The sequence below is a fragment of the Gymnoscopelus microlampas genome (assembly GCF_963454915.1).
Source record: "Gymnoscopelus microlampas genome assembly, chromosome: 17".
Lineage (NCBI taxonomy): Eukaryota > Metazoa > Chordata > Actinopteri > Myctophiformes > Myctophidae > Gymnoscopelus > Gymnoscopelus microlampas.
Genome location: NC_139954.1, coordinates 22563702 through 22583534, shown reverse-complemented (window position 1 = coordinate 22583534; position 19833 = coordinate 22563702). Strand labels below are relative to the sequence as shown.

At 41.1% G+C, this 19833-nt stretch overlaps 1 protein-coding gene and 1 long non-coding RNA gene across 2 annotated transcripts; both read left to right on the top strand.

Annotated features, from left to right (window-relative positions):
• The first annotated feature begins 5698 nt into the window (after positions 1-5698).
• atp6ap2 (ATPase H+ transporting accessory protein 2) lies at positions 5699-11863 on the top strand. The gene is made up of 9 exons (XM_084085487.1): positions 5699-5816; positions 7393-7523; positions 7749-7877; positions 9302-9397; positions 9637-9774; positions 10076-10129; positions 10232-10381; positions 10586-10705; positions 10821-11863. The coding sequence occupies exons 1-9, from the start codon at positions 5741-5743 to the stop codon at positions 11013-11015; spliced, it is 1089 nt and encodes a 362-aa protein (XP_083941613.1). The 5' UTR covers positions 5699-5740; the 3' UTR covers positions 11016-11863.
• Positions 11864-12562: 699 nt separating this feature from the next.
• Positions 12563-14629, top strand: LOC311064246. The gene is made up of 3 exons (XR_014602697.1): positions 12563-12685; positions 13107-13199; positions 14027-14629. It is a non-coding gene; the product is annotated as an uncharacterized lncRNA (long non-coding RNA).
• The last annotated feature ends 5204 nt before the right edge of the window (positions 14630-19833 follow it).

Below are 19833 nucleotides of genomic sequence, written 5' to 3'. Positions count from 1 at the left end.
CTCCACATTTGTGTCATCATTGGATACAGGGTCGATGACAATCAATGAAAGTTCAACATTTCCATTTTTCATGTCTTGCCATATAATTTAGCTCTGGTTTGTGTGCTGTGGTTTTCACATTTACGTGCGGTAGGCTACGCCCCTATGTAATGCTATATCGCCATCTTATGGAATGTTTGGGTATATGTTTGATTCAATCTAATGCTGCCGCCAGAAAAGGACAGCGGAGCCAATTCCTTGTCATGCCTGCCGTATGTTGAAAAATGAATGACTTGCAGCGCCCTCCAGTGGACATTAAACAAAGTGTATCTGTCGGTCTTGAACACAGCCTCAAATATACACTGGATGTCCGTGTTTAAAGTATATAAAAATCGGGCCCTTTCTGTTCCGTAATGTGGATTATTGTTAAATAAAAGATGTGTTTTAATCTCTGTGCCTGAATTTCACTGCATTTCCTCGTTTCCATGGAGTGTAACCTGCTAAAACAACTACACTCATTGAGACATACAGTGAATTCCAGGCACAGACGGGATTAAAACTCCTTTATTAAGCAATACAGATAATTATATAGTCAGGTGACAATTGACAAGACAAGAGAAAATCGTTAATGCTGAAAAGAAAAACTGACAGACCGACCGACCCTATATAGATCAGGGTTAGGCAACCTTACACGGGTGTCAACATTGGCACAGGGGAGGGTGATCACTGCCACACTGGCATTAGTGTGAGAGGATTTTTCTTTAAAAAAAATATATATAAAGAATTTTACATTCATTCAAACTCCAAACTCTGACTGGGGAGGGAGTCTGGGAGATAGGTGGGTTATTGCTCCGAGTCTAATCATTACAATGTCCTCCTGATGTGAAAGAAAATATTTCAAAAGAAGCAAAACATTAGGTTATGTATTATGGGAAATCAAAATCTGTTGGAAATATGAATTAATTAATCATTAAACTTAATGTTGATATGGCACACTTATTATCTAGAAATCGTCTCTCTGCTGGCTGGTGTCAGGGAGTCAGTCCATGGATCTACAGAGTGTCAATCTCATAGGCTGGAGAAAGAGAGCTACTTTAGTCTTGACACATTGACAGTCCTTAGTTTCCCAAACAACAAAAGTTGAACTGTTGTGTTAAAACTCTAAAGGTAAAACACGTTTATCCAGTTCTCTGTCTTGGACCACATCCACAATGACTTCTCGGTACTTGGCAGAGTTGTCGGCATAGCATCCCATAATGGTAGTATGTGATGGTGTCATTTTTAACTATGGATGGTGTAGCTACATATGTAGTCCAAATAGATCCGTCCATTTGGTTACATTTGTAGCTACACCCTCAGAGAAATGAACAACACTCAATAATTTACTGTGTACATTCTGTACAACATTAAGCAAGGGTCCTCAACGTTTTTCAGGCCAAGGACCCCTTAGCTGAGAGAGATGAAGCAGGGACTCCCACTACATGTTGTATACAATTGTGTTGCAGATTAAATCTTTTCATAGATTTCATAGCTTCATAGACTTGTTTGACAGCACTGTCATCAGCGTGTGTTGGGTTCATGTTAATGTGTATTTCTCAGACATTTAACCACTTAAACCCTCAATAGCCTACTTAGTAAACTTGACATTTGGCTCTGTACTTGGCCTGCTCTTTTCCTCTACACCAAACCTCTTTGCCGAAGATAGCAGATCTACAAACTACAAGTTAATAGAGTGGTTTAATGTAAAAATAATAATAATAATAATAAATATAGCTGCAAGCAGCGATAATACAGGGCCAGACATGGAAACGAGAGAGAGAGAGAGAGAGAGAGAGAGAGAGAGAGAGAGAGAGAGAGAGAGAGAGAGAGAGAGAGAGAGAGAGAGAGAGAGAGAGAGAGAGAGAGAGAGTTTGTGTGTTTGACAGCTTACTAGTGGCTCCATTTGACTACACAACACAGCCATAATGAGAGAGAGAGAGAGAGAGAGAGAGAGAGAGAGAGAGAGAGAGAGAGAGAGAGAGAGAGAGAGAGAGAGAGAGAGAGAGAGAGAGAGAGAGAGAGAGAGAGAGAGATGGATACTGGAGAGAGAGAGAGAGAGACATGGATACTGGAGAGAGAGAGAGAGAGAGAGAGAGAGATGGAAACTGGAAACTGGAGAGAGAGAGAAAGAGAGAGAGAGAGAGAGAGAGAGAGAGAGAGAGAGAGAGAGAGACATGGAAACTGGAGAGAGAGAGAGAGATAGAAACGGAATAGATGAGAGAGAGAGAGAGAGAGAGAGAGAGAGAGAGAGACATGGAAACTAGAGAGAGAGAGAGAGAGAGAGAGAGAGATAGAAACGGAATAGATGAGAGAGAGAGAGAGAGAGAGAGAGAGACATGGAAACGGAATAGTTTGATGAGAGAGAGAGAGAGAGAGAGAGAGAGAGAGAGAGAGAGAGAGCGCCATGGAAACGGAATAGATTGAGATTGTAGATCGGCTATTTTCAGAATGAAGTATGTCATACGTTGAAAAACGTACTCTCAAATATGCATTTCAGGTTATCTTTACCATTTGCACATGTATTCATTGATACAGTCATGTTGTTTGTAATCTCTCAAGAACAGATTCCGACCTGCGGTGGAATCTGTCGGAGCGGTTCGTCCTAACCAGTGCGCATTGGATACAAGTGGGCGTGCCTTCAGATCAGGAAGTGGGCCGCGCTTTACCCAATCAAATGTAGTGGGCGGGATTCACGTGTCCATCCACCATGATCCACCCTCCCCCCCTCGAAACTAGCCGAAACTAATTTAACAATAGCGTCCTCGGAGCGGACAAAACCACGGAAAGATATTCACATTTTAAATTACTCTTTCATCATAGAAACAAGTGGGCTTATAACCAAAACCATCCATGTTCTCTGGGAGAAGTGGTGTTAGTGTTCCGTGTAGAAATATTGTTAGTGGGAATGAAAACATGGTCGCACCAACCGGAAGTGATGCGCTATAGGCAGACATGAAACCGGTGTTTCCCTGCGCTCTAGTCTAACATTATACTCCTGCCAGACTCCACAGAATATCAGAAAAGCAGAGGTCGCTGTTTTTCATTTTCTGTGGGGTCTGGCTACGCGAGACTATGTTGTTTGCAATTCAACTTAAATGAAGTCTGCAAGTGAGGCTTGAACTGACGACCTTGAGATTGTGAGGCACTCATTTAAGGGAGACGCCATTGGACCAACAGACAAGGAACTGTGAAAAAGGAGATCACACAGATGATACAGTTTCACGCAAATAGCTGAAAAATCCTGGGTTTAAGTGTTTTTCAAACTGCTCAAAATTGCGGACAATCCAAGGGCGCATCTTACTGGTCAAAGCGATAGATGTGTTCCTCATGAGTCAAGGCACAAGTGTAAGCAAGTTTCACGACTTTCGGCCAAACGAGGCATGACTTTTGCCTGTTTAAAGTTTGCATTTAAAAAAAATTGCTATAGTGCCCCCCTTTGGCCAATTGGAGTGAGATTGGTTTCAGTGTTATTTGGAATGACTCTCTACATTACTGCAAAGTTTCAAAGAAATGTGAGTCTGCATGTATGTTTTAGGCGCAGATGAATAATTTTCATAAAACTGCAATAGTTAAAATCTATGGAATCCTAGGATTTTGGAGCAATCTGCACGAAACGTTTAACACTTGAACTTTGGACCTCTGCCGACAACTTCTAGGCGGCGGAATTTCCATAAGTGAAAAAATGCAGAAGTTAGGAGCCAATGACTGTTTTTCGTAGAAGTTTCATGGTTGTAGGTCAAACAGGGCATGAGTTGTACCTTTTCAAAGTTGGCACTTTCAATTGAGTGCTATAGCGCCGCCCTTTGACGAATGAGTGTGAGAATTATTTCTTGGTAGTTTTTCATGAGCATCTACCATATGGCCGAGTTTCGTAAAAAGCGTATGCACGGTTAAGCCAGAACTGGCAAAAACAAGTATTTTTCAAACTGCTCAAAATTGCGGAAAATCTAAGGGCGGAGCTTAATGTTCAAATCGATACGTGTGTTCCTCATGAATCAAGGCACATGTGTAAGCAAGTTTCACGACTTTCGGCCAAACGAGGCATGACTTATGCCTGTTTAAAGTCTGCATTTTCAAAAAATTGCTATAGCGCCCCCCTTTGGCAAATTGGAGTAAGATTGGTTTCAGTGATATTTGGAATGACCCTGTACATTTCTGCAAAGTTTCAAAGAAATGTGAGTCTGCATGTATGTTTTAGGCGCAGATGAATAATTTTCATAAAACTGCAATAGTTAAAATCTATGGAATCCTAGGATTTTGGAGCAATCTGCACGAAACGTTTAACACTTGAACTTTGGACCTCTGCCGACAACTTCTAGGCGGCGGAATTTCCATAAGTGAAAAAATGCAGAAGTTAGGAGCCAATGACTGTTTTTCATATAATTCAAAATGGTGGGAGATCTAAAGGTCAGAGGTCAAAAGTCAGAGTGTGAAAGTTGTTCAGCATGAGGAGACGCATATGTGTATTCAAGTTTCATGGCTGTAGGTCAAACATGGCATGAGTTGTACCTGTTCAAAGTTGGCATTTTCAATTGAGTGCTATAGCGCCACCTTTGGACGAAAGATTGTGAGAATTATTTTTTGATCGTTTTTCATGACCATCTACCATATGGCCGAGTTTCGTAAAAAGCGACAGCACGGTTCAGCCAGAACTGCGAAAAGTGGCAGAAGTGACAGAATACTGCCAATAATAAAACAGGTACAGAGCTGAGAGCTCTGTCCCTGTAATAAAAAGTTGCAATGACACAAAGATTTGGCGCCCCCCCTGTAGTAACTCTGAGGACCACCACAACCATTCTTTTTAGAGTAAAACACAAGCTGACAAATGTGAACAGTTCTGACTGAAGGATCAAGAATGACAAAAAGATCCCACTCCCAGTAATATCGATCCCAACCATAGAGTTATATATCGATCCCAACATAGATATATCTATGGATCCCAACGCCATGAAAACCAAGGGGCCAATCACAGTGCAATCATCCCTCTGGGCTATGGGATCTTAGCATAGATCATAGACTGTGATCAACATAGATATATATCTATGGTGATCAAGACCGAATTCAGCACTGAACAGTAAATAGAAAGGAGGCTTACCGCAGTGACGCTCAATCAGTGGTGGAAAAAGTTTTTTTTCTTTACTTAAGTAAAAGTATCAATACTGCAATATAGAAATAGTTACAAGTAAAAGTCCGAAATTTACTTGAGTAAAAGTACAAACGTATTGGTATCAAAATGTACTTAAAGTTGAAAGTACTCATTATGCAGAATGTCCCATTTCACAAGTTTTCAAATGTATAAAATGTTGAAAATCTTTTGAAAATAGCAGATCTACAAGCTCACAAATACGTCAGCATCACGACACATTGTGAGCTTGTCGATCTGCTATTTTCAAATGAACTGAAGTGGGTAATGTAGCCTATGTTTTGTAATAATAATCAAAATCTACAAAGTAACTAGTAACTCAAGTTTTCAAATTATTGTAGTGGAGTAAAAAGTACAATATTTTGGCAGAGTACAGAGTACTGATAATTGGAAATACTCCAGTAAAGTAAATAATACCTAAAAATTGTACTTGAGTAAATGTAGTTACTTTACGCCACTGCGCTACATCCAGGAGAGAAGAGAAAACTACACTCGGACCCACAATTCCTTGCCGTTGCCATGACGTCACTGTAGGTCAGCTGATATTCGGTCACGGTGTAGCTGTAAGGAAGGAGAAAGATGTCGCCGAAAAGCTGTCGAAGGATGGAGGCTGCGTTCACTGCAGCGTTGGTGGTCTGCCTTGTTATCACGACCGGTGAGATATTATAATATGATGTTAGATTGTTCTGTCCACGTCTGGTGCTGTGTGTTTTCATTCGTTGGTATGCTAACACATCGATGTCTGTGTGAATGACAGCTCACTAGCAACACACGCTAGTATTAGCGCTTCGGTTCGCCATCAAACGCAGACATTTCAATGCAGCATTTATAGTGCAATCCTTCCGAGACTGTAATAATAATGTAACCAAATACTGGTTGCATTATTATTCTCTGTTTCAAGTTGATGAATTAACGCCGATGAATGAAAATGTTTTGTAGGACATACTGATTAGGGATAGCACCTCCTTCTAACGCAATGGACTAGCCTTGGATCAAGACGATCTTACATGTATTTGATCGAATCTGACTTTTGCTTTCGTATCATAGATATTCAAATGTCAAAATCGAATAGAATACCTCTATGATGGTCTTGATCCAAGGCTTGCTATGGACCAGAGCGAGGATAGGGACACAGTACTCTACAGTTTACTTAACGCCCAATGTAAACAATAAACAATAACATAAAATCATAAGATCAAAAAGGAACGGACCTTATGTCTTATCTTGGTGAAATTAAATGACTGTAACAGTTAGTTAGTTCCTAAGTCACGTATGGGTGGCCTGTCATGTGATGGGCTTCAAACTCCGTTGTTCCTCTTCACTAACATGTCTCTGTCACGAGATTAAAGCCTTCATTCATATCGCCCTAGTGGCTCTTCTTATTAACTTATTATCCAGACCTATGTGTAGGCTATTTTTTGACCAAGATGGTATTTGCTGTTTCTGCTAATTAACAAGTTAGTGTTAGAAAATGCCAACACTGTAGTGACATAAAAGAATCAAGATATTGACTTCTCTCTCCCTCCTCCATCCAAGTACAGTGGTGGTCAGAGCAGCATATGACTATAGTTAGGCCAACCACCCTGTATAACCACCAGTAATACTAAATATGAATATATATGCTGTGGAAAAATACCAAATCTGATTCACTACACTTTATCTTATCTATAACTATTATATAATGTAGAGCTAGTATCATTGCCACACACTTCATTGTGCACAATGAGAGTGACTTCATACTGATGTGTCTCTTTAATGCAATGTCAAAATCTAGAATGTGATCCTCAAAGTTGGATCCGGGGACCCACAGGGCTCCTTGAGGGGGTTCCAGGGGGTCCCCAGCTAAATGAGAGTTAATTGGGGGGGAGTCTGTGGCCCTAATAAATGTGTTGTAAACCGGGGGTTCTTGAAATGAAAGAGTTTGAGAATCACTGCTCTAGTACTTATAGTCTGTCAGTAATCGTTTTTTTTTTTGTTTTTGTTTTTTCATTTCATGTCCACTTCTCCAAAAAAACATGTGTCTGCTCACCGTTAAAATATATAATTGTTCACATTTTGTATTTCTCAACCGTGCCAAGAAGAATATGAGGACCTGAGTGTTTAGCCTATAGGTTTATTCATTCTGTATTCATGCAACTGCTAACAATAATTGAAAGACTAAGGGAAATTGTCTTTTTCGTTTTAAAATACCATAACTACCTAATGAGTTTAAATGGTCTTGCTTTCCCCAGGTGTCAAAGGGGACAGCTTAACAGTATTACAAGCCCCAGAGTTTGTGAACTTCCAGAAAGGAGACTGGCCAATCTCTGGAGAGAAGATCCCAGACCTGGTGGCTCTGACAATGGGGTTTTCTATTCAGGAGGTACTGTACAGTATATTATTTAACAAATTCATTTTGAAAGTAATCTGTGTTGCAAATATCTTGCAGATGTTTATTTTTTATTTTAATGTGTTATTCTGTTGTGATAATCACAATCAAATTTAAACACTTGCAGATTAAACAAAATACCTTACAAATGCATACTGAATGGCATTACCCCATTGGTTATGATTCTCTTGGTATTTTAAAATATGCTTCTTTGTCCAGGATCTCGCTTGGCCAGGTCTATTGGCTTCTCCATTGTTCCAGCGTCCCAGGGCTAATGTGCTGGTTGTGGTGAGAGGAGTTGATAGCCTGGACCTGCCTCAGGTTAAGGCCTCCTACCCACTGGAGAATGTGAGTCAAACTACGTTTTGGGGTTGTGATGATAGCATACTGAAATGCCATGCAAAACTGGCAGACAGGCTTATTATGTACACTGTAGTAGAGCCAGACCGATGCCAGATTTTTGGGTCCGGACCAGTGGCGTACCCACCATAGAGGCAGGGCAGGCGGCCGCCTGCCCAACTAAAATCTAGCCTCCCCTAGAAAATAAAGTAAAAGACTGAAAAACAGGCAGTGAAAAAAATCCAAAGACAATAGTGGCCGTCGGACCTCCTCGTCCATTCACGCGGCAGAGCGACGTCGCCTATAGTGATGCAAATGTTTTCCTTTATCTTCATGGGGTGCCAGGAGTGCCAGGTGTGGGGGTCTGGGCCATCACCTGTACTCACCTGGCATAAAAGGGGCTCTGAGAGCAGCTTGAGCCATTAAACTAGGCTACAACATGAAGAGACCACCGCTGAATAATTGATTGATTGATTATAGTTGCATATTGTTTTTATTAACGTTTTTCAGTTTTGTAGTCAGTGTAGTGTTGTTGTTAACTTGTTTCCCCCGAGGGGGGGGGGGGGGGGGGGGCGGTGGGGTAGAGAAAAAAAATCTCGCCTGCCCTAAATGTAATTTCTGGGAACGCCACTGGTCCGGACCGATCACGCTCTTGGTGAGTTCTAGACCACGATTACCGATGTTTTGACCGATATTTTGTCAAAATATATTTTGTGAGCAAACCTTTTTTTTTATCAATTTGAAAAACATCAATTTGAAAAACATAGATTGATCAAAAGTTTCTATTTGAGAATAATTCACTATATTTCTGTATTTGTTTGCCAACATGGCAAACAAATACAGAAAAATAAATTAACACAAATAACCACTTAAGCCTTAAATGTCTTTTACACAATAAAAAAGGTCCTGTGGTCTTTGATGGCCAGATGTGAGTTATTGGGGGCTAGAAGAGCTACTGTAATTAATAATAAATAAAACGCCGGGTTATTGTGTAAAAAAAAAATACATATTTAGCCAACGGACAGAATGCCCCCGCCCACTGTAAAAAAAGATCGCGAAAACTAAAGAAAGCACTAGTAAATGAAAACAAAATTACACTCATTTTTTATTTACTTTAATTACAAGCTAAAACATAAACCTTGGTTGTGAAAAACCAAAGTTGTCCTTTAAACATTTCAAAAATAGCCGATCTACAACCACACAACGTGTTGCATTGCGAGCTTGTAGATCGGCTATTTTTGCAAATGTTTAATAGAAAATTCTCACCTTTAATGATTGGGACATATCGGCTGCATAATTAAAGATTCTGATGTCATCAAAAATGTCAAATAATGGCCAATATATCTGTCTGGCTCTACACTGTAGTACATCTTGTCAAATGCTTGCAGCATACTGTATGCATGATTGTCAATGGCTGATTTTCTACCTACTAGCCGGTGCCCTTTACCCTGGACAGTGTTGCAGAGACGGTTCATTCTCTGTTTGCTGAAGACACACCTGTGGTGCTGCAGCTGGCCCCTAGTGAGGAGGTAAGGCGGGCTGTACTTAAAGGGTGTAATCGTTTATAAAAAAGTATACATTTTAATAAAATAATTGATTTTTGAAAACATTTTCCTCACAATTTCTTTTTCATAATTAGTGGAAATAGTCCTACTGTACTTATGACCAGGGAATAGTCGCCATCGGTGTAAATTTGTGTTAGAATTTATGGAATGAGCCTTTGTTAAGTGTGCATCTCTAATTGGTGACCATCACCGTGGGTTTTTAGAGGCTGTACATGCTGGGCAAGGCTAATGCTGTGTTTGAGGACCTCCCCGTTACCCTTCAGCAGATCCGCGCTCGTCTGTCCCAGGATGGCTCTGTGCTCACCTCCCTGCCTCTTAACAGTCTCAGTCGCAATGCAGAGGTCAGCTCCTTTCAATACCATCATAACCAATTTTTGTGTCTGAAATTAAAGGCGCAAAACTGCGCTTTATTTGTTGATACAAACGTCTTTGTTAGATAACAGTGAAAAAAGTAACATTTCCTTTACTTTTTGGCTTATAGAGCTATACTGTATATTGTTTTTCCTCTTACATACCTGTTGTACCTGTGGAGAATCAGCAGAAGAAAACGTTCATCATTTGGAAGACTTTGGCAGATCTTTTCCAAAGTGAACATTTTTTCTCTTTTGTTTTATATGGTTTTGTATTTTTTTTCTCTAATAGGCTGATTTGCTCTTCCTGTCCGAGGTTCAAGTGCTGCATGACATCACAGCTCTGGTAAGGGTGTCTAAGGCAACCAAAACCAGTCATTTGTATCCATTATAAGTGGTATCTCTTAGTGTTAGTGTCTCACTCTTGTGATTTTTGCTGTGTTTGTAGCTGCAAAGACACAGGCATCTGGCCAAGGACCACTCCCCAGACTTGTACTCCTTGGAGCTGTCTGGCCTGGAGGAATTGGGCCGGCGCTATGGTCAGGACTCACCCCAGTACCGTGATGCTGTTGCCATCCTGGCAACTGTCCTCCAGAAGGTAAGTCGGTAGACTCATTCATCTTAACCCCCTCAGTCAACCATTTTAACAAGCTTAAACGACACTGAACCGGTACAGCACTGCCACCCGGTGAGTGCACTAACACAGTGTGATGTAGGACAGGACTACTCCAGACGTGCGGAGGAGTACAGTGGAAATGGGGAGATTGCTTATTTATTTATTTATATTTCCTTTGTGTTGCAGTTTGGGGAAGATGTGTATGGTCTCTATGGCAACAGTTCTGTTGTGGAGGTTGCAACTGTGAAGAGCTTTGAAGTTCCTTTGACTAGGAAGTCCCGTTCCATCCTGCAGTCCAAACAGATTGTAAGTGTGGGGTGCTGTTTATTTACATACCAGTCTGGTGAAGTTAGCACGACATAGTAACTCTAGTGCCTGTCTCATTGAACCCTCTTAATTATTTTTCTATTTATCCCTGCAGAGTAACCCAAACAGCCCTTATAACCTAGCCTACAAGTACAACTTCAACTACTCTGTGATCTTCAACATTGTGCTGTGGCTGATGATTGCTCTGGCCCTCGCCGTCATCGTTGTCTCATACAACCTGTGGAACATGGACCCAGGATACGACAGCATTATCTACAGGATGACCAATCAGAAGATCAGGATGGACTAAGTCCTGACCATTACCACTCGGAAAACCCCCCCGTCTAGTGAATGTTTGTAGTAGTTTTTTTTGTGGTTTCTTGTTTTGGTGAGCAAACTTAAAGTTGTGGGGTTGATGGGGTGGGCATGATACCAGATTATCCCCATGCCCCTTATTGCTGTGGTTTTGAACAAAAATGGCATCCTAACTGTAGTATTAACCATATCAGGGGGCTAGGAGATGGACTGATATCGGTAGCAGTAGGGCATAAGACTGCAGGGCTCTTAAGATCTTGATCAATATGTACTGCGGTGTGAACTCTTAAAGTTCACCTTGGTGTGGAGGTTACTAGTTTACTGTGTTCCATATGTTAGATCCACACGTGGTTCAGGAAGGTCCTACACCTTGCTTCAAGGTGTTATAAGGTAAAACATTCTTAAGAAGGTCCACCCTTTCAACCCTACTGATTACATCATTCCTTTTGATGGAGCTCTAGCTTTTGTTTCATTTATTTCCCTGGTCATTGACGTTTTATTTTTTATTGTGAAAATGATGGTTATTGTCATGCTTTGTAAGGATGAGAATTGTGTGGCCTGTGTGTGTGGTTCTTGTGCTTGTCTTGCTGTATGAAATCGTTTTAAGTTAAATGAAATCTATGTGTATATATTGAAGATAAAACTACAACTGTTTAAGAAACTGCTGTATTGGTATTGTGATAAGACTTGTGCAATGTTTATGCCAGGTAGGTTTAAGCCCTGCATGGACTGATTCAAAATGGTGAAATGCAATACTGGATGAATACACATGATCAAGTTAAGATTGGATAAGCAGAAATACTACGCTGTAAATTGCAACAAAACAATAAATGATTAGATGGATCACCCCTTATTTTGTCCTTAAATAAGCAGCACTGGCATGGGGAATGTTATTTTTTTTATATGCTACAGGGAAAGGGGTTTATTGTGAGCATATACATTTAGCCAGACATTAGACATTTGGAGAGATGTTGATTTGTGGTCTTTGCATGCTGTTGATCTTAAAACTGTAGGGCAGTGCTTCTCAAAGTGGGGTCTGGGGACCCCCAGGGGTCCTTTAGGGGGTTTCAAGGACCCAGCTAAATTAGTTTATATCATGGGCATCAAAATCTGTTTAACCACTTTCATCGTATTCTATACTTCGGCTATTCAAAAATAGCAGAGCTTGTAGATCTGCTATTTTCGAAAAATATTTAAAAGAATCTTCATAATTTTGAAAACTTTCAACAAGACAAAGCTTCTCTTATGGCTCCCCCTGGCAAAAAAACATATTTTGTGGTGGAGGGATCCATGGCCAAATAACAATGTTGGGTCCTTGACATGAAAATGTTTTAGAACCACTGCTGTAGGGGATGTGTTGTGGGTCGGTAAATTGTTAAGGACTAATAGTTTAACAACGGCAACGTTGAATAACAGGTGATCCTATTTCGAGTCGCATTATTTTCTTTTTTTTCTAGTAACAGGCTATTCCTATTTGACATGCTGTGTTGTGCAACAGCTATTTAAGCCAATCAGGCTTTGGATGTGGAGACTTAAGGCCCACCCACCCAGAGCTGATCTGCTTTCATAACTGTTGGTATTATAAGAGGTTTCACACGCTGACCGACCGTACTCAGAAGAGGAGGTTAGAACAACAAAATAAGATGGTATGACTGCTGATTAAAGGTAGGCTTTATATTTAATTAAAACATGTATCGTTATCGTGTAACTTGACCACGCCCGTACAGATGACAGACGGTCAATGTTAGTGTGTCACTGCGCCTCTCGAGGAACATGTTATAATGCTAATATTACAGTAAAAGGACAATATATCTTTGAAAGATCTAAGGTCAAATTTTAAAGGGATGACGTCGTTGTTTCTGTTGCATCACTCAATGCCACAGATCAAGCCTTTGTTGTCACTCTAAAGTGATTTTCAGGCATAGGCTACTGATGTATGCATATACGTGTTTAGCGATTCTTGTTTAAGATCTCATTAGATCAAAGTGCCGTATATTTGATGTTGACTGTACGTTTCGGTTTGAAACGGTGCATTCCCCCCTATTTGTTTAGTCTTTATTGTCTTTCCTTTTTTTGTCTCTCTCAGCTAGCATCTATGTGGTAAGGAAGATTCGGGCTTCCATTGCTGAAGGAGCGCAATTGGAAAAGCCCATCCTCACACCATGTAGTGCTGCTATTGGTAAGACTATAATGACAATTCCACTATGTGCTTAGCCAGCTTACTTTCTAAATAAGCAACAAATTAAATTCAAGATATGGAATAACATTCATAATATCATATTGTTAATTACCAAGTAGGCTACAAAAATCGATTAAGATGACAAAAAATACACTAATATACTGTAACACGTGTATATTGATGTTATGACATACAACATCTATTTTGTTGGAGGTCAACCCATGCATCTTATTTAGAACCTTTGCACAAGGATCATGTAAAGTAGGCAAACAACAGCATCTGTTTCTTTATCTTTCTGTTAAGCCTATGTCATTTTCTCGATAGCTGAAACAAATAGTCCAAAACGATGACAGCCAAACAAATTTACTGTAGGGTTTGAGGAATAATGATGATTCTGATTCTAGTGGCTGGTTTATTGATTTTGGTTTTCAAGAGAACATGACACATTTGTTAAGGGTAACTGTGCCTGATGTTACTAATTAAATTCCTTCCATTCACATTGTGCTGCACAGCTGGTTACAGATGAGCCAAACTGTAATCCATTTGTTTCTAGCTAATGTTGTCATTATCATTTTAAGAAGTCTTTTCATTATATGCTTGATGGAAGCTGATCCAGTTTCTAAATAGCTGTTCAGTCCTTAGAACTGAAGATGCTGGAGATTGTGTGGCGGCGGGGAGATCTTTGTTCTTAACCTTCCTGTCTGTCATGTCATAGAGTAAACCCATCAGATTATTGATACGTGTAAGGTGTGGACATTACACCTGTAGCCTATATACACAGTATATAAATGTAACTGACTTTGTACACATTTCTCTTTTATACTTAGCTGGGAGGAGAGATGAACATGGACCAGGGGCCATATTGACGCCTGGCCCTGATGAAAAGGTCATGGAGGCAGACGATCCTGGGACATCCTCAGATGGAGCCGTGGAGAAATGTGGCTCTGGCTCCTGACGACGTTAAAAATCACACAGAAAGATTGGGCTAGGACGACTCCACAGGAAACACAATTGCACAGTAATTGGGCCGGGACCCACTGATGGGCTGCGAGGGTATCCCGAGTGGCCCCCAAATAATTGGTAAAACACAAAGATTTCAATGATAATATAATATTAATTAAAAAAACAATGTTAAAAAATGACATGATATTTGTTTTCGGCCGCCCATCTGATCACTTAACACGGTATCAGCTGCCGTGTTAAGCGGTCAGATGTGTGGGCCGCGAACGCACGCTTTAATGATTTTCAAGTGGCAGCAGTAGCCCATATCATGTGATTTTGGACATGGTCAAAATTGTCCAGATCCTCCTGACCACAAATGTACTGTACATTTACTTGCTGCAGTGTTTGAAGGCATGCTCACAAACCCCTCACACAAGGGCCTGAGTAAGCTTGATGTCTGTGCTGCAGCTACACTGTCAACCAATAAAAAAAACTGTTAAAGACAGTTATTGTATGTGTGTCTAATATTTTCAAAAATAAATGTAGGATTGCATAGATGTATGGATGTATGTATCAGGGCTCCATATTCCACACATTGGTAGGACATTAAGAGATGATGATGTATATATTTTAAATATACTATGTTTTTTAATCTTCACATATATCTGTATTTATTACATTGTCTTTCACTCACCCATCAACTCAAATTGCATATTAGAAAGGAATGGAGGTGTATGTTCTTCCGGTATATATAACTAGTGGTGGACAAAGTACTCTACCCCAGTACTTGAGTCAAAGTATAGATACTCCTGTTCAAAAAAATACTCAACTACAAGTGAACATGGCTCAGTCAAATTTATACTTGAGTTAAAGTACTGGAGTACTTGTTTTTTTAAATACTTAAAGGAACACTCCTCATTAATACTCATAAGATGGCACCTTTTCTGTATACTCTGTGTCTCAGAGGTGGGCTGTGGACAGTTCAGAAACCGGCCAACCAGTGACATCATCAGTAGGCATGTTTGGTCATTTTAAACAAGATTTAATTTTTATTTCTTATTAATAAAAGAGCAATGGCTTATATTTCAGTGTACTAACTTTCCAGAAAGAGAAAGGTTGTAGTTTCTGTTAGCTTGGAATCTCCATCGATGATGTCACTGTTAGGCAGGTTTCTGAACTGTCCTTAGCCCACCAATGAGACACAGTGTGAGTAGACAGAAATAGTGCTATGTTATAATGATGAGCATTAGTGAGGACCAATTATGTGAAGATATTGAAAATGGGTGTTCCTCTAAGTATTCAAAAGTACATGCTTTTAAAAAAAATGCCTAAGTCCAGAGTAACGGTGCAGTTTGCGTGTCAGGAGGAAGCAGTCCATCTGCACATTTGAAAGATTATGACCTCTCAGGCTTCAAGCGGACGAGTTGCCATACTTCGCCTCATACTCAATCTCTTCATCAAAGTGAGTATGACAGTGAGGAAGAGGAGGGTGCTGATGGCAGTGAGCGACTGAGCGTTCAATCTCATCAGTCAGGAGGAGTTCCGCTTCCTTTATCCAGAGTAGACTGTGAAGGAGCAGTGGCCCAAGGAGAGAGAGTGACACCCAGTTCCCACCAGACTGAGCTACAGCCACCGAGCTCGGAACCCCAGTCAAGAGGCGCTATTAATTGCTGACTCTTAAAGCCACTTGCATCATTCTTTTACCAATCTGGGAACCCATCGCCAAATAAAAAGGAAAAACAGCGCCCTCTGCTGTTTTTTACTTATTCATTTGGCTCTGGGTGGAGCTGAACGGACGACCCGTGCTCAGGGAAACCAGGGTTTTGGTCTGCCTTCAGCCTTTCACTTCCGGTGGTGCGACTATGTTTTCATTCCCACTAACAATATTTCTCCACGGAACACTAACACCATTTCTCCCAAAGAACATGGATCGTTTTGGTTATAAGCCCACTTGTTTCTATGATGAAAGAGCAATTTAAAATGTTACTAGCTTTCTGTGGTTTTGTCGGCTTCGAGGACGCTATTGTTAAATGAGTTTCGGTTTGTTTCCAGTGGGGAACGAACGGCACACACGTAAATCCCGCCCACTATATTTGATTGGGTAAAGCGCGGCCTGCTTCCTGATCTGATGGCACGCCCACTTGTAGCCAATGTGCACGGGTTGTCAACACGGCTACCGACAGATTCAAACGCAGAGCAGAATCTGTTCTTGAGAGATTATTCTTTTACTGACACCATGGCAGCTCTCAACCTACAATATGGACAGCCTCATCAGCTGGCCTTACAGCGGATCACTGAATTAATGGATTAAGGGTAATTAAGGGTCCCAGTGGTAGCAGCCGAGCCTTCCGGATGTTTGCCCTCTGCACTCTTTAGTTAGCATGTTGGAGCAATTGGGAAGAAAAGGCAATATTGAACTGGAGTGTGGCTCCCATGTGTCAACAGTTTTCACTGTTTCATTCATCTCCTCAGGGTGCCTGTGCGTCCCTCCTCGATCTAGCAGACTGGCTAGGCTAGAGTATGAGCTCCAAGTGCAGGAAGATAACATCCGGTACAGCAGCAGTTCTCGGAGGGAGGGCATAACCAAAAGGCATTGAAAGATGTAACTGTTCTAATGAGCACAGCAGCCATGCCTCAGAAGGAGACAGGTTCCCTACAGTGACATAACAAGCCAACACTGGGCCCTAACATGGTCAATGTGCCCACTCCCCCCCCAGCTGATGACAAATTCCAATGATGAAACACAGACCAAACCTCTACATAAAAGCCATTAGAAACGCTAATAAAATTCTAAGAGCAAACTCTGATTTTAAATGCAGATTAATTATGCTTGCATAATGCATGACCACAAATAAGATTGTTATTTGAATAATATATTTAGGATGATTTGGCCTTATAGACAAGGTCAGCAAAGTGGTGTTGAGAAATGAAGACAGAACCCTGGCTGCCTATGCTATATGACAGACGCTCTAGCCCTGCTGGATAGCAGAACAATAAGAGTGGAGATAGATGGTGTCCAGCGATACACTACCCCAAACAACATGCCCCAACTCAAGGCCCCAAAGGAGTCAGTCCTCCCTCTGCACAGAGCCACTGAAATGGGACTTTCTTGCTAGAGACTAAGTGAAACTAGCAGCTTATAGTGCTGAGATTACGAAACTCACCACGGCAGGCAAGAAGTTGAAACCAGGAGAGGAAGACACCCCAATAGCAGGTATTCCCCATCACATCATCACATGGTGGCGCACAATGGGAAGAACAGGGTGGTTTTTGATTGCTTGTTTGAATTCAAGGCTGATAATCTAAACCGGCTCTTGTTCCCTGGACCAACCTTGGGCGCCTCCCTAGTGGCTGTGCTATTGAGATTCCGAGAGTATGCAGTCGCTATTAGCAGCGACATACGCGCCATGTTTCATCAAGTCAGATTTCTTCCTGAAGATCAGCACATATGCACCGGCTTATGAGTGCTTCCATTTGCCATGACCAGTTCTCCCTGTTGTACAACATTTTCCCTCCAGAAATACAGAACTGATCGCAGCTGTAAGGGTGATGACATCAGAGCGGCTGTCTTCGTCTTGAAGTCATTCTTTGTGGACAAATGCCTGTGAAGTATGCCATCAGAGGAGTAGGCAAAGAGCCTCCACTGGCCACAGGAGGCTTTGAACTAATACCCAGTAGTCGCCATACTTAACATATCATAAGGTGCTCACTAAACAATATTATCCCATGGGGTTTATCGTTCCTTTTACCACTAGAACCAACATGGTGGCAACGACTGTGAGACAAGAAGAGGAGCTGGGATCACCCCTCACTCCCTGAAGAGCTTCTTCACGTCTGTGAGTGGGAGAGTGAGCTCCCAGCCCTGTACTGCAAACCATCAGCCTTCCAATGTGCTACGGAGGGAGTTGCGCAAGAAGATGGACTCTGAAAGCATCCACAGAGAAGTCCACATCCTCTGTGATGGCTCAGAGGGAGCTCATGGCTCCTAAAAACATAAACATAGGATTTAAAGATCCTCTTTAAACACTATGATGACCAGCTCCACCATCCAGGTAGAGAACATGTTTTTTTCGGAACTGAGGCAAAGATATTGGATCCCCTGAGGAAGGGAGGCAGCGCCATTGTGCCGAATCCAGGAAGTGGCAAGGGAAACTACAGGTACCCCGAAGGGCAGATCTTCCCCCAGCCCGGCTACCTCTCCATTATTCTGCCTTTTATTCAACCTGGGTTTATTGCTTTGGTCCCTACAACATAAAGATTGGCAGAAGAACTGAGAAGAGGATGGGGATCATCTTCAAGTGCATTACCATCAGAGCGGTCTACTTGGAATCTGCTATCAAGTATCGACACAGACTCGTTTCTGATGGCTCTGAAAAGGTTGGTAGCTCACCGTGGCAAGCCCTTGGAGTTATTCTCTGTACTTCAAGGGAGGTGAGTGAGAGCTACAGGAGACATTATCTTCTCTGCAGCCAGACCTACAAGCCCAGCTTGTCTTCCAACAGGTTAGGTAGGTTTTCGGTGGCTGTTGGGAGCAAGAAATATGGTGCTTAAAGCAAACGCTCCAAGTCACCATTGGCACACAGTCCGTCAGAAGCCAGTGCATACTTAATTCCAAGCCACTGGGCTACTCTTCTTCAGACGGGCAGACCTTGATCTATGAGGGTGGCTATTCAAAATGCCAGTTGATACATGCCCCCCTTCCCCCTCCTAGTGGTAGATTCTGCCAGCAGGTGGAGCTAATTTAGATAATTAAGCCAAACTGTGTGTCACTACTACTACTACACTGTGCAGAGTTGGTGTGCATCCATTAACCAGTAAGTGTTTATTTTAATTTATGTTAAAAAATCAGATACTTCCATTTGAATGTTTAATATTTCTTCACCCATTTAATAGCTGCATTGCTAATGTAGTAATGTAGTTGTATGATGCCTCTGTTTTTGTTTTGTTTTAACACTGCTATTGTTTGAGGAAGTCATAGCCTAGACACGTGAAATAGATAGGCCAGGCCTAACGTGTTTTTTGTTTGTTTAACCAGATAGAAATATAGTGTCTATATGTTACTACACACTGATTTATTTCACACAGTGATCTAACAGTGGGTGGATTTTTTTGCGCCTACGGTTATTCACTTCACCCCAACAGTACTCAAATAAACAGTGGTGAACTAAGTAACTTAGTACATTTACTCAAGTACTTGAGGTATTTCCAATGTTCAGTACTTTTACTACTTCACTACATCTCAGAGGCAAATATTGTACTTTTACTTCACTACAATTATTTGAAAACTTTAGTTACTAGTTACTTTGTAGAATTTGATTATTATTACAAAACATACCCACTTCAGCCATTATACATTTCGGCCATTTGAAAATAGCCGATCTACAAGCTCGCGATGCTAGCCCTAGAATGTCTGTGATCTTACATACATTCTAGGGCTATCGCGATGCCTGCTATTTTCAAAAGTTTAAAAAACAACAACATTTTATACATTTGAAAACTGAAAAACGAAATGGGACATTCTGCATAATGAGTACTTTCTGCTTTTGGTACTTTTAGTACATTTTGATACCAATACTTTTGAATTCTGGACTTTTACTTGTAACCGAGTATGTCTACATTGCAGTATTGAAACTTTTACTTAAACAAAGAACGCGAGTACTTTTTCCACCACTGCAATGTACTTTCCACCACC

Coding starts and splice junctions, on each gene's coding strand:
- atp6ap2 (XM_084085487.1), top strand. CDS start 5,741: ATGTCGCCGAAAAGCTGTCGAAGGATGGAGGCTGCGTTCACTGCAGCG. Junction 9,398..9,636: donor AGCTGGCCCCTAGTGAGGAG/GTAAGGCGGGCT, acceptor GTGGGTTTTTAG/AGGCTGTACATGCTGGGCAA. Junction 10,706..10,820: donor TCCTGCAGTCCAAACAGATT/GTAAGTGTGGGG, acceptor TTATCCCTGCAG/AGTAACCCAAACAGCCCTTA.